Source organism: Schistocerca cancellata, chromosome 5 (genome assembly GCF_023864275.1).
Source record: "Schistocerca cancellata isolate TAMUIC-IGC-003103 chromosome 5, iqSchCanc2.1, whole genome shotgun sequence".
NCBI lineage: Eukaryota > Metazoa > Arthropoda > Insecta > Orthoptera > Acrididae > Schistocerca > Schistocerca cancellata.
In genome coordinates, this window is record NC_064630.1 from 275897586 (window position 1) to 275911897 (window position 14312).

The 14312-nt window shown below is 38.3% G+C and overlaps 1 protein-coding gene across 2 annotated transcripts in view; it reads left to right on the plus strand.

The window, feature by feature from the left end:
* The window catches only part of LOC126187659 (INO80 complex subunit D-like), a 158209-nt gene that overhangs the window by 120637 nt on the left and 23260 nt on the right, over nucleotides 1-14312 (plus strand). For both annotated transcript variants that reach the window (XM_049928875.1, XM_049928876.1), the window contains one exon: nucleotides 981-1103. In XM_049928875.1, the coding sequence (XP_049784832.1) occupies nucleotides 981-1103 (123 nt within the window). The remainder of the gene's footprint in view (nucleotides 1-980; nucleotides 1104-14312) is intronic.

Genomic DNA, 14312 nt, shown 5'->3' on the forward strand with positions numbered 1-14312 from the left:
AGCACACACACACACACACACACACAGGTAGTTAAGCAGTCAGTATTTCCTCACCCCTTATGCAAATAGAACAGTAAGATACTCTGATGTGTGGTACTACTCCGCCATGCACTTTCCAGTGGTTTGCAATGGATGTACAGGTAAATGTAAAATATAAATTATTTCTTTGCTTGGAAATTCTTAAAAACTGGAAGGGGATTAATGTTCTTAATTACACATTTAACATTTATGTTATATGTTCATAACACGACATATACCAATTACTGTGTCAATGAAATCAGAAATTATTAAGTGAATTCCGGCACAAGCTGTGAAACTGGAGATGATGATATGGAGGTGATTGTATTAGGAATAGTAGATGTAGAAGAAGCAAAATTGGAATTTAAAATAACATTAATGGAAATTTCTGGACGGACCGATACATAAAATAAAGAAAAGGCTACCACTTGCACATGCATGAAGCAAAGTAATATGTAACAGAAAACAGCATTCACACTAGCTTTTGAGCACTAACACTTTCTTTAGCAATAAATACACACATTCACACACAGACACCCAAATACACACTCACAAGTCTTGCTGTGAGCTATAGGAGTGTGTGTTTGGGTGTCCGTGTGGTTGTATGTGTGAATGTGTGTACTAATGCTAGGAAAAGAGCAAGTGCTTGAAAGCTAGTGTGGATACTGTTTTATAGTATATGTAACTGTGCTCCATGCATTGGTCCACTGTAGGTGAGTGGTTGCCTTTCCCTTATTTTATGAAATTTGAAATAAGCTATGATTGCTGTAAACATAATATACAAAATATGGAATCAATGAAAACTGATTTTGATTATGGGTTGAAAGGCAGAACAAAAGGATAGTTGGCTCATAAATCTGGCTATGCTAAGAACAACTACCTTACTCTGACATTAAAGTTGGGTGCAGTTTTGTTACTGCATTTTTAAGAATTGTCAACTTCAGCATATTATTCTTTTCCAGATACAAATGGTGGGGAAAGTTCGTCAGCCCCTGAGAGCATGGAAATGTGTGTTAAGGAAGAAGCAGTAAGAAATTCAGTTCCACCAGAAACACATATTGTTGAAGAAAACCATGAACAATCTGGTAAGATTATATGATTTATACGTCAGCACATGGAAAAATTGTATGTTTGATCATATACAGACAGGTACATGGCTGTGAATTTTGCCCAAAAGGGACAAGATTCTAAAATTGTCAAGTTTTCATGTAACTACTACTGTGAATTTCGGATCTCATCATATTCCAAGAACTAAATTTAATAATATGCACACAAAACTTAAACTTCATCTAAAATGACTGTATCCATTTAGTATTTTGAAGATTTTTAAGAGTTGTAAGGAACCATTTGCACTCGAGCACAGACGATATTTAATTTACTGAATTTAGATTATATGTATCGATTTTTTAAGACAAGAGAAAGCAAAAAGAAAGGAATTAACACCGCTTTCTTGTCGCAGCCAGTAGGCATCAGCACTTTTTATGTCATTCGTTGTCGTAGAAGGACATAATATTTTATGTGGCTCCACAGTTAGCCATATTGATAGTTATTTGCAGAAAAGAGGCGCAGAATTAATAAGTCGCTTTCATTTGTGAATTATCTGCAATTATTTACCTAGAATTTTACGTAAGTGTCATTCATATCGTAATGTATATGTTGAAATGAATACATGTTTTATTTAATTGTATGCTTTTCTCTGTTTTAGTAGTTTTAGTCACCCCATTGTCATGATTGAAGCTGAGGTCAGATATCAGACTTAGTCTACAAAAAATATATAATGAGCCCTGGCTACGTTCCGTACATCTTCAGATGTTCAAAGCTCGATAAATTCATGGCGTAAATTGCATTTATTTTATTGTGTGACCTCAATGAACAATGCTATGTAAGATTTTATGAAAAATTAAGAAATTCAGTTCCAGTCTTAAAGGCAAATCAAACTTTAATCTCTCAATTACTTATCCAAACAATTATTATTATTATTATTACAATTTATTATTATTATATTATTATTATATTTTATTTTTATTTGTTAAAGAGTCCACAGAAATTTGTCAAAGATGGGGCAAGATTGGGGCTGAGTAGTTGAGTGTGAGAATGTGTCGTGCCCCAAGAAATCAATTTGACAGAGAGTGCACCAAGTTTAGGGTATCTTAAAGGGGTGATAGTTATCCAATCAATATTTTTTTGAAAATAACTATAAAATTGGTTGAAATAACCAACTCTTAACAGTGTAGAACTCAACCAAAATGGTCTTTATCTCGATGACTTGGTGTATTATTGTGTAGACATATCAACTGGACTGCAGAAATCGTAACTATGTGTAGATGTTGCTCAGGTGTACACCCCATATAGTTTAAGAACCATGTACAGAGGGATTTTTCCCACCATGTACAAACTGTAGGGATTGATCGATTAGAGGATAAGGTCCAAATAGGTCTAATGACCTTACGTCCGGAAATGCGTGGTTTCCATGCTAGAGACCACTTATTTGATCGTACTTTGTTACAGAAACTGTGGTCTAATATGCACTTTACCATGCAGCCACCATTATGGTATGCGTGGTTTCCTCCTAGAGGGTGGTACTGTTCCGCATATGTCATGCCCTAGTGCCCTCTCCTGCCGTAGTAATTGGTAATGTTGTGTTCGATTCACTTCTCTTGTTGACTCATCTTGTGGAGTATGTGATACAGAGTTGTACGCAGTGGTTGCATATTTGACTCAAGAGCTTGCTGACATGGTGTTTCCTTACGGAAAGGCAAATGGCAGCATGCAGCAAGGTTGTATCAGGAGACTTACCCCACCAACAGACACCACAACATTCAATGTTTGCAAGAGTGTTTCGCAGTTTGTCTGAGACAGGACTGTTTCAGGAAGCAGGAAATCATGAAGGATGTACCCGAAATGATTGGACACCAGACTTGGAGGGAAATATAATTAACACCATGGAAGGTGACCGCTGTGTCAGTACCAGGCAGTTGGCCCACCAGTACAGGATATGCCAGACAACTGTGTAAAACACTCTCCATGACAACTATTACTACACTTGTCACTGACAGCGTGTACAGGGCTTACTGGTGACAGATGTTCCACAACGGTAGCAGTCTTGTCACGTGTTTCCAGGATTTGTGTCATCCAGCCTATTCACAGATGAGGCCACCTTTATGCAGAATGGTATCTTCAACTTTCATAACAGTCATCTTTGGGACGATATGCAAAATGCCCTGGTATGGTAGCAGCGATTCATCAGCATTGGTGCAGCCGGAATGTGTGGGCTGGAAAAATTTGGCGACTGTATTTTTGGACCAGTCTTCCTTCCACATCACCTAACAGGCTGGAACTATCGGTATTTCTTGTGGGTGACTTTGCATCCCCTGCTGGAAGAAGTGCCATTGATGATTCAAAGGGTTATGTGGGTGCTACATGATGGTGCTCCAGCCCACTTTGCTGTTAACGCCCAGATGCACCTCAATTGTGTCTTCACTGATTGATGGATAGGATGAGGGGGTCCAGTTACATGGCCAGCTTATTACCAGATCTCAACCCATGTGATTTCTGGTTATGTGGCCATCTCAAAAGTATTGCACGTGCAGAGCCCATTCCAGATGTGGAAACACTGTAGCAACATATTCATGCTGCCTTTGACACTGTTTGGCTGCTACCTGGCCGATGTGAGTGTGAGACACAGCACATGCTACAGTGCCTACAGGCATGCTTTGAGGTGCATGGAAACCATTTTCAACATATACTGTAATTGTGGCTCCATGGTACAGCGTGTCTTAGACCCAGGGTGTCTACAACCCGGGAGATCCAGGAGAAACCCGGGAATTTTTTTCATGCGGGATAAAACCGGAAATTTTTTTGACTTCCGGGAATTTTTTTTTGTTTTAGCTTCCAGTCAAATTTTTGTAATTTTGACTGGTAAGAAACAATACTCTAACAAAGGATATTATGTATCCCACTACTGCAGAAATAAAACAAGAACGAGAGAAAAAAAAAAACGAAAATAAAACTTAAGTTGCAAAGGAAATGCGCCATATACAACAACTAAACACAGTGCTCGTACAAGCGTCTGCCAACAGCAAAATGTGTTAAAGGCCTTAAGAAGACTGTTCAGTGCTTCATAACAACAAATTGCCTCCGCCTCCGATGAGTGTGACGTCACAACTGTTTACTTTAGATTTGTTGAGCAGTTGCGGGCGGGCTCATGCGCGCATGCGCAGTTGAGTCGCGCATGTGTAATACCTTCTCCCGCTTCTGGCTACAGAAGTGTGACTGTTATCTGTATAAGAAGCAGCAGCAGCAGCAAAATGCTACCCGGAAAAATTTTACTGGCGCGTGCAAGTTGCCAGATTCACCGGGGTATCTACCCCGGGCGGCAATTTCAGGTAATGGGAGGGGGCCGCCAAATTCATATTCTTGAGGGTAAAAACCTTGTTTCACAAAGCACCTAGTATCCAGCGCTCGTTGGACTGTCGATTATTCATGTGATTTTGAAACGCATCCCTGTTGGTTTTTTAACATTTTAGAACATATTTCTGAATGAATCATAAGTTGAATTTTGAATGCATGTGTAGTGTATCTGCCAGGGGAATCCCTTCGCATCTAGAAATAAACTTTCCTGCAGATAGAAGGGGACGGGGCTATACGAGCTGAGCGGAATAAAGCCGAACGGCGGAATGGCAATCCCTGTTTGTTTATGTGGGTGACTGTGTTTGCGAAAGATCAGCGTTGATATAATTACCAGCGAAATTCATAGATTCAGACTACCAGAGTGGAAATAAACGACTAACAGGAATGATAGGTAAGAAAGATTACGTATTTTCTCCTTGGTGTATCCAGGAAAATGAAATTTTTATAGAAAATTTTTAGCCAGACCTCTATACTAATAAGGACCAGTTGTACTGTCCCCGGTAGCAGCCGCCTGAGTAGCGCGGAAAACACATTGTATGAACACGTAATAACGCCTAGCCGGAGAATAAACGCGAGATAACTAAACCGTTGATTGTGGCAGGGTTAGCGAAGTTAACCGGAGCATAAGTTACAGAATTAGTGATAACAAGATTGTTTGGTAGAACGAGGAAGGAGAAAAAACGGGGACATCACACAAATTATGGAAGAATAAGACGATTCCAAATTTATATAAAAATTTCATACTACTACTTTTCGATCTCATGCTTGAGAAGCTGGAGCTTATGAATGAAATGTGAAACTATTTCCGAACATAAAACTTTTTGCTTGTAGTAGGCATCTGATATTGGTACTTTGTGAGTTTTCTCCTCGTGTTATAAAAATGACCATTTGTGCCAAAACAGTCTCGTTTATTTGGTATGTGCTACAATAGCTGCAATATTAGACAGGCCTATTTCTTGTTATCTAGCAGACTGTGACAAAATACACATAATCAGATAGAGAAACCACACAAGTCTTGGGCACTGTTTGTATTAACAGCTTTTTCAGTATTAGACAAAGACATTTCTTTTTTCATGTAGCCAAACATGTGACGACCTTTGGTGAGGTAATAGATTCTTTCCCAGAAAGGAAAGCACGCCATGTAAAGCTGTAACAAGGTTGGAGAGAAAAATACTGGGACTCACGGACTGAAGAAAAGTGTACTGTCTTGCTTGTCTCTTCTACTGATTTCATGTATCTTATGTATCTTTTATGTCACGCAAAAAAGCGAGATATTAGCTATAGGCAATAAAGAGTGCAAATTTTTTGAAGAGTTCTTGTTCTGCCGGTTACAAATTACCTCATCCAATATTGATTGCTAGTTTTTTTTTTTATGCACAGAGCAGTCTGAGTTAGAATGGGAAAGTGGATAATCTCCACGTGACCGGCATTTACGTTTAATGATTTTGCTGTTTCCTCTTCGTTTATTGCTCTCACGTCAAGTGAAAACAAAATGGATTTCTGTGGCCGGGAGCTATCAAGTGAATACATTGACGTGAGTACGGAAGGCTAAAATATGTTATTAGTTTCGGATTTTATTTTATTTCCACTTTTCTGACAGTAAAGTATTAACAGCCTTGAAGAACAATGAAGTTATTTTTGTCGATTTGCTAAAGAAATTTGGCTTTTATTAATCTTTCCTGATGATGCAGTCAATTTATTTGAAACGAAGTGTTCAATTCCACACTATTGGCTAGTTTCAACTGTACGCTGCACTTCAAAAGTGCACGTTTTCATCTTCTAGCACGTATGACATTATGCCATAATGAAGAACCAAACGTTAGATAATACAGTACATCCGAACCTGCACATACGAATGTGCACTTTAAGCCGAATTATGCGTTTTAGTATGGTTCACGAAATTCCGATGCTCTGGAGTATCCTCTGATGCCTTGTTTCTTTTATGACATAATGTAAGATCTTTAAATGTCTTACACTTGCGAACATACGCGCTTCCAGCATCCTAGAAGCTGCGCAAGCGTGGTGACGCCTGTTATCTGGCGCTCTCTGGCAACTACTGAAATGAACCTATTTCTAACAGATCGCAGGAAAATATTGCGAATGGTTGTTTGAAAAGCGTTATTTTCGAAGTCAATTTCCTTTTGTGTAAGATGAACTATGTGCAAGAATATACGATGAATTTCTTAAATCAGAGTGTTTGACTCTCATTTAAAAATCAAGTCTTTGAGTACAAACATTTAGAAAAATTTCGAGCCCAGTGATTAAGACATTTATGTCTTCATTAAAAATTTTGCTGGCACATTTGTGGGATGTATCTTAAAGTGTAACACGCACAAAAAAAGATCAACATTATATGTGAAAGCTTAGCTTCTCTTGAAGCTTCTTAATCTTAGAGACCAAGATAATATGTGAAATCTTGGCTTTTCTTGTAGTGACAGTATGTATAATAATTTAAACTATTAACATTTCCTGTTTGTGTGCACGCCCTACTTAAGAGTGATATCGCTATTGCCTGACCACATCATGTGTCCTATGCTCGAATATCCTCTGTCGTCGGCTGACAAAATTACGTGACATGAGCTATGACTGGCTACAAAAGGGCATTGCAATCTTGATTTCAATGCCTCGTACAGTAACATGCGGCATTTGGTTCAATTTAAATTTACGCTTTCGTGATACGAAAATATCAGCGTACATGTTGCTCCACATCAAAGATCTTCCCAAAACGTGGTTTTTTTGTTTTGTTTTTGGTTTTTTACTGAGTTTGGTTTTCTAAAGAGCCGAGAAGTACTACGCCAGTGTATAAAACCATAACCATTCAAACAATTGATAAGTTTTACAATTCCAAGGAAAAGTATACTGTCACTTAACACGGAAAAAGTGTACCTTCATCCGGGAGAAAGAGTAATTTTAACCGGGAAATCCGGGAAAAATATGGGAATTTTTTTTTCATGTCCACGTATACACCCTGTAGACCACAGTCCCTATAACAGTGTACGATTGAGTAAATAGTCTCTAGCATGAAAACTATGCATTTCCGGACATCAGTTCATTAGACCTTTTTTTGTTCCATATCCTGTCATTGATCAAATCCTAGAGTTTGTATACGGGGGAATGAATCACACTGTAGTTTAAGAAGGTCCAGATGCCTTTTTGACCTTGATATTTCACCATTTTTCTTCATTGATTGATTGCAGAATTGTATATTTTTCCTGTATTTGGGCCCATAGATAAAGCATAGCTGAATAAACCTAGAATATAGCATGACCATATTCTTAGTACACTACTACAATTGCTCTACCACATAAAAATGAAGAAAGCCTCAGCAAGCCTTGAAGACTCAAATACAGACTTCCGTTGAAATTAAGATGTGCTCAAATGAAGGGGTTGTTCCTGTGGACATGGGGACATGTGTCAGACAGATATACTGCAGCCACGTTTGTATTGTGCTGGGTTTTGGAGCTGTCCCTTCTGTTGCTCTTTAAGAGCTATATGAGGATGTAACACAGAAAAGATTGGGTACTCTGTTTCTTCAATTTCCTATAAAGACCCCACCCCAAAGATTGCAAACAATGCCAAAATTGCCACCACTACTAGAGAACAGTTAATTTTCCATTAACAAACTGACAACCAGACAATCTAATCTTTACTAAACCACTGTGCTACCCCTCACATGCAGTTGAGAAGAATTGGAGGCAGTCATTCCTAGAAATAAGTGAGAATTTTCAAAGTAATAAAATGTAATGTCATCCCCCCCCCCCCCCCCCCCCCCCGAACCTTTTCCTCACTATAACATTCTGAAGCCACCTCCCTCTCAAGTACGTCTGCTAACAACACACTGCAGGAGATGGAAATAAAAGTGGCCATGGAAACACGGCCATTAGATGTCACAACCTGGAAACTGATGGCTTTGATTGAGGAGTTGCATTATTTATTGGTACATGGGTAGAGCAATATACATATATTTAAAAAATAACATGAATCATTGAATCCCTCTTTCCGGTAGTCAAGACTGACGGTGGTGGCAAGTGGATAATACTCACAAGCAAAAATTTAGGTATGTCAGTTTTCTATTCGAAAAAAGCGATAACAGTGACTTGGTAGCAGATCATGCTAAAACATTAGTTTACTTACCTACTGAGGGCCTTTACATTCACCAAAACAGAGAAATTCCCTCCCTCACATCCATCATATGCCACTATTGCTTGCAAGTTATGACATGGTGAAGACTGACCTAAGGGAATATGCATAACCACTTGTTTATAGGTCAGTACCTAGGCTCTAAATTGCTGTTTTGCTGAGAATTGCCCTCAGTGCCAGTGTTATTCTAATTTATGTTGGAGGATATACTAGAAGGAGAGGAAGCATCTTATATCAATAAGACTTGAGGTTTATGTTTTTGGTTACTCCTTCATGCTCAAACAAACTGTTGGCAAGCAAGTATCTCCTGTGCTCAGTTCACATAAGCAAGTAACAAGTAGCATCAGTAAACTTTTCAGTACCGCACAGCGACATTGCAGTGGTAAAAGCACAGCAGTACAGGGTTGGAAGCCAGTCAGTAGTGACAGACAAAAGAAAGCAGACAGTGTGACTGGCGCACAGTAAAGCACTTACTGCACTGAAATGGCTGAACTAACAGAATATATTTTAAACTGTTATCATTAACAGAAGATTTGTAGATTCAGATGAAACAGTTGTCATGGAGTGAAACACCTGCTGGATAAGGCATTTCAGCATTTGAATGGTCATATTCAAACAAAAAAGCCACCATTAGACACAAGCACAACATAATTTAACAGTGATAATTTCGTATACCATTTCTCTGCTGATCAGTTTCACAGCAGAACCCTCGCAATAATTTTTCATACTCAAAACCATGCAGCTCCAGGGGTAAGATCTTATTGTGGTGCTCCTTGTTAGATTTACCCCATGTTTCAGCATATTTCTTCACCTCTTCAGTGTGAGTGGCTCCATTGTTTCATGTTTTCTGCTAAAATGTATGTTGAAATGATACTGTAAGCTCACAGTATTAAATCCCATATTCAAACCAGCAACATCAACATCTGGCTGGCGGTAGCAATTGCTGGAACTGCAATCACGTGGGCACTGCCCAATTCTCACGCAATGACTGCTGTTTGCAGCAATCTGCAAGGTCACTTTGATGCAGCAGTGGATGATGAGCACAGTTCTATTGCAACATCCTTGCTTCTTCACTGTTGTAGTGTGAGTGGCTCCACTGTTTCATGTTTTCTGCTAAAATGCATGTTAGAATGATACTGTAAGCTTACAGTGTTAAATCCCTATTGTGCTTTGAATACGTCTACAAAGTCAGTGACTTCTCTTATAGCTTAAAATCAATTCTTCTGACCATTGTTGAGACGTGGCAGTGGCTACTCATGAATTCCTGAACTAATGTTCCCATTGTTTTCTGATGCTCTGCTGTTGCTCCTTTCTGTGGCTTGGTATTGTTTGCAATTGTGAACTCAGACCATTACATTATAATTGGTCTTAACTACCCTCTTGTATAACCTTTGGCAGTTAATGAGAGGGTTGAGAACTGTTGTTATTACAGGGGAATAATTGTATGTCTTGCATTTTCTCGCTGGTTGCTATGTGCAGTTACAATGTTTAACTCGGCATTTTCCAATTTGTTGAGAGTCCAGAGTGCAGTGGTGCTATTGAACGAGTTTTGTATATGTTGTATTGGGCCAAATGTAGGCTTTGCTTGCATTTCATTTATGTAATTTTAAATAACTTTTCTGAGGTACATTTATGTGTTAGTGTTCTACAATAATTTAGTTACTTCCAAGAGAAGCCATTCGGACTCCAATAACATCGTCCCTTCTTTAGCTACCGTTGTGCAGAATCTAGAGAAGGTTTTTCTTTTCTTCTCTTTTTTTCTTTCTTTTTTTAAAAAAAAAACCTTCAAGACATTATACACTAAATCTAAACAAATTAGATTAAAAATGTGTATTTATTTAACAAGTTTTTGTGGTGGCCATATTTTGTAGCAGCTGCCTAGAAACTAGTAATCAGCAAGAAAATGCCTGTTTGCACATGCTGCACATTAATTTTTATTTATACACCCAGACATGGTTTCACCTTGTTAACAAAGCATCTTCAGTGGATTTCCTGGAATATTAGACAATTTTTCGTTTTCACTTATTGGTTTTCAGGTTTGAAACAGTTCACATAAATATAAAATCCGGTGGAAAAGTCAAATTTGGATATTATTTTTGTTTGAAAATCTCAGTGAGAGAAATGTGACAGTCAACAACAAATTCCACATTGAACATTTTGCGAAAAAGAGTACAGTTGAAAATGATATTTCACTGTGTTGTCGGTGGTGGTCATATCTTTGGCTTGTTGCGAAGAATGAATTCGTATCAGTTCTTGGCAGTTTGGTATGTTACAAACATTAAGTAGATTTCAGTTCATGGTTTATTTCTTTGAAATAAAATGCATCAAAATATTGGTCATTGTAAGTGAAACACAAGCCAACTACATGATCATTGAGCCAGTCAGACTGAGACCGATGAAGAGCGTAAGCAGTGTTTGGAAGCAAATCGAATAAGAATTTCTGTTGTGTTTTCCATTATGACTGTGGGACTTGGATACAGTCACATTCAACTCGCTCAGTTGGAGCTTATGCACAAAATAATTTGGAACGTCAACAAAACAGATGGCCAGAACTGATCGTTTGATGTTCAGATACAAACCAAGAGCAGATTACATCACAGATGTATTGGTCAACTTCACAACAATGATTAGTGTTTGTCAACATTGCGATGCTTCGTGGTTTCAATGCAAACTGCTAGGATTATGTTTTGTGAGCGGAAAAGTCAAATTACCACAACTGACACCACCACCAGAGTCACTGGCATCATTGCTTTCTTGCCAAGAACCTCATAATCAAAGCATGTCTTGCATAATATACAGAAGTACAACAGTTTCTTCCTAATGACATCATTTGGAGCAGTGATTATCGAAGAATAAGATTTAAGCCCAACTTTAAAAGCAAAATTTATTGTTATCTGCATCACATACACAAATCACACAAACAAATGTCAATGATTCACGAAGTTTCACCAAGGCCCATAAATCAGTTGTGGTTTCTTTTTACAGTAATTTTTAACAGAAAGCAGTAAAGTTGTGTTTATGGCTAACTTTAAAATCCTACTTGTTCGTAGATTAAAACTGTGCAAAATGCTGTTGTTAAAGTGACTATCCTCACAGATGAAGCAGCTGGAAAGGATTCTCTGATACCCTATGTACTAATGATTCCAACCGATTTACCCATTCATTTTGACTTCTATTCCCAATCAAGATTCCATTTGCAATAAAATAAATGAGGTCAGAGAGAGGGAGGAGGCAGAAATGGACAGAGAATGGGGGAGGAAATGGGTACATAGAAGGGGGAAGAAGATCAGGACAGAGAGATGAGGGAGCAGGAGATGGATCGAGAGATTGTGTTATAAGAGATGTACGGGGAGGGGGGGGGGGGGGGGGGGGAGGTTGATGGACTGAGGTATGGAGGAGGATGAAGTGAATTATCAGCCCATGGGTAGGGAAACTTTGCTGAAGTTCAGCAGTTTTAAATGCACTTTCTGTTTAAATGTTGGAAGTCAAAATGTTGAGCCTTACTGTTGCAACAGTTGGTCAGTAATAAGAGATCTGAATGCAACAACCAGTTTTTTTTTCTTCGACTTTCTTCCATCACATTGACAATCAGTTCTCTATAGTACCAGATGTTTTTGACCCCTACTTTCTTGTTTTTTGATGCAGTGTACCATTTCTCAAAGTGGATAAATGTTTCCCTGTGTGCATTATTATCTTGACTCCATAAATAAGAAACACAACTTAAGGCTAAATGATCTTGTCATTCTTTATCCATTGAATTAATCTAAATTACCTGTATTTTATGAGAGTGGCATTTTTCACTGTTTAACACCACATTGTTCAGTATTACTTTTTAGTATAGTTACATTGTCCCTATTTGTATCCTTATTAGTATCCTTGCATTTTTTGTAGCTGTGGTATGTTTAGTTGTACAGTAATTTTCAAAAAGAAAATGATTACACCTTGATTGATGATGGAATGGCAGCTACTTAGGTGCTTTGTAATGTTTGTCATATTTCCATTCCAGACCATGTATGTAACTTCTCTGGTTGGTTGTAGTGGATCAGTGGATAAGTAAACTGAACACACTTTGTATTATTTCAGAACTACCGTATTTACTCGAATCTAAGCCGCACTTTTTTTCCGGTTTTTGTAATCCAAAAAACCGCCTGCGGCTTAGAATCGAGTGCAAAGCAAGCGGAAGTTCTGAAAAATGTTGATAGGTGCCGCCACAACTAATTTCTGCCGTCGAATATATGTAACGCTACACAGGCATCCTTTGTAGGCACAAAGATAAATCCTGGCGCCAAAACCTCTGCGTCAGTAAATAAATTAAAAAAAAAAAAAGGTGGAAGACGAGCTTTTTTTCTCCGCCCCGAGTTTCGACAACGGCATTTTCATAGATTATCCAACGAAGTAAATACAAATTCCGTATTGTCCATCTTCGAATTTCAATGTACTACGAAAATCCGACTGGTAATACTGGGGTTTTTGTCAATATGGCCAACTCTACGTTCTGAATTTTTTCCTACCTGTGAGAAGAGACGGTTGCTAATAGGAACCTGATGAAATGTGAATCACATGCAGTATTCTCTTCACCATAAGAATAATACGAATATAAACATTTTGCCATGTATTCTTTCGTGTTTGCTTCTATCTCATTTAAATCCTGTCTGCCAAATAAACTACAAAACTAGAGTGAGACAACAGCAAACGCGGAAGAATATACGTATCGTGTCATGTTTATATTCATATTACTCTTATGCCTAATAGTGATACAGTCAGAAATGAAGCACGGCAACTGACTAGATTTTTAAATCTAAGATGACTAATTTCTGTGCAGAATTTGATGTACTAAAGAAGCGGCCGCAAAGATTTTCAAACGGAGAAAAATTTTCGCCAAAGTCTCGTTCAGAACATGTTCTATCATACGCAGTCTATTATTTGGTTCTTGTTGATCATTATCAAAGAAAGCAACAGTGTAAGTAACAACAAATAGCAGTCTCTTGCCATTGTTTCGCTAATGAGACGATTCCTCTCTTTTTTTAATTGTAGGCGGCGGTAGCACACACAAAAGCAAGCCATGCCGCGAGCAGCGACAGGCCATAAACACGCACTATCAGAATGCGACAAACAATGCATGACACAGTATAGTAATGCATTTTCGGCTTAGAGTGACTGACGTAAACACCTATAACATAGAAAACGGCACTTATCAGGTCAAAGCAAAATAAGCAATCGATTCAAACCAGACGAAGCACGTGAAAGAGGAAGGGTATCTGTATAAATACGGACGGAGCGCCTGACTCATAGCAATGGCTACCTGGTAAAGCTTAACTGCTAAGCTTTCGACTCGAACCAAACTACTGTAGCTGTATCATCATTCATTCGACCTAAATTGTGTCTCATATTACAATGGACCAACTTTGTTTCGATTTGGAGATGCGGCCTAAAACTTTTCTCTCCCCTTGAATTTCGAGTCTCAAATTTCAGCTGCGGCTTAGATTTGGGATTTTTTTTTTTTTTTTTTTTCCTTTATTTCGAGTCTCATTTTTCAGGTGCGGCTTAGATTCGAGTGCGGCTTAGATTCGAGTAAATACGGTATATATTTCACTCAAGAAATACCCTTATCATTCAAGCAAACATGCTACTCTGTCGATAAGAAGAAGAAAAGACAAGACTGACTGTAGAAAAGAACCTTATTAGCATTTAGGAGCACACATTCGTGTATATCATTATCTATGCCACAGTATTAATATTGAAGC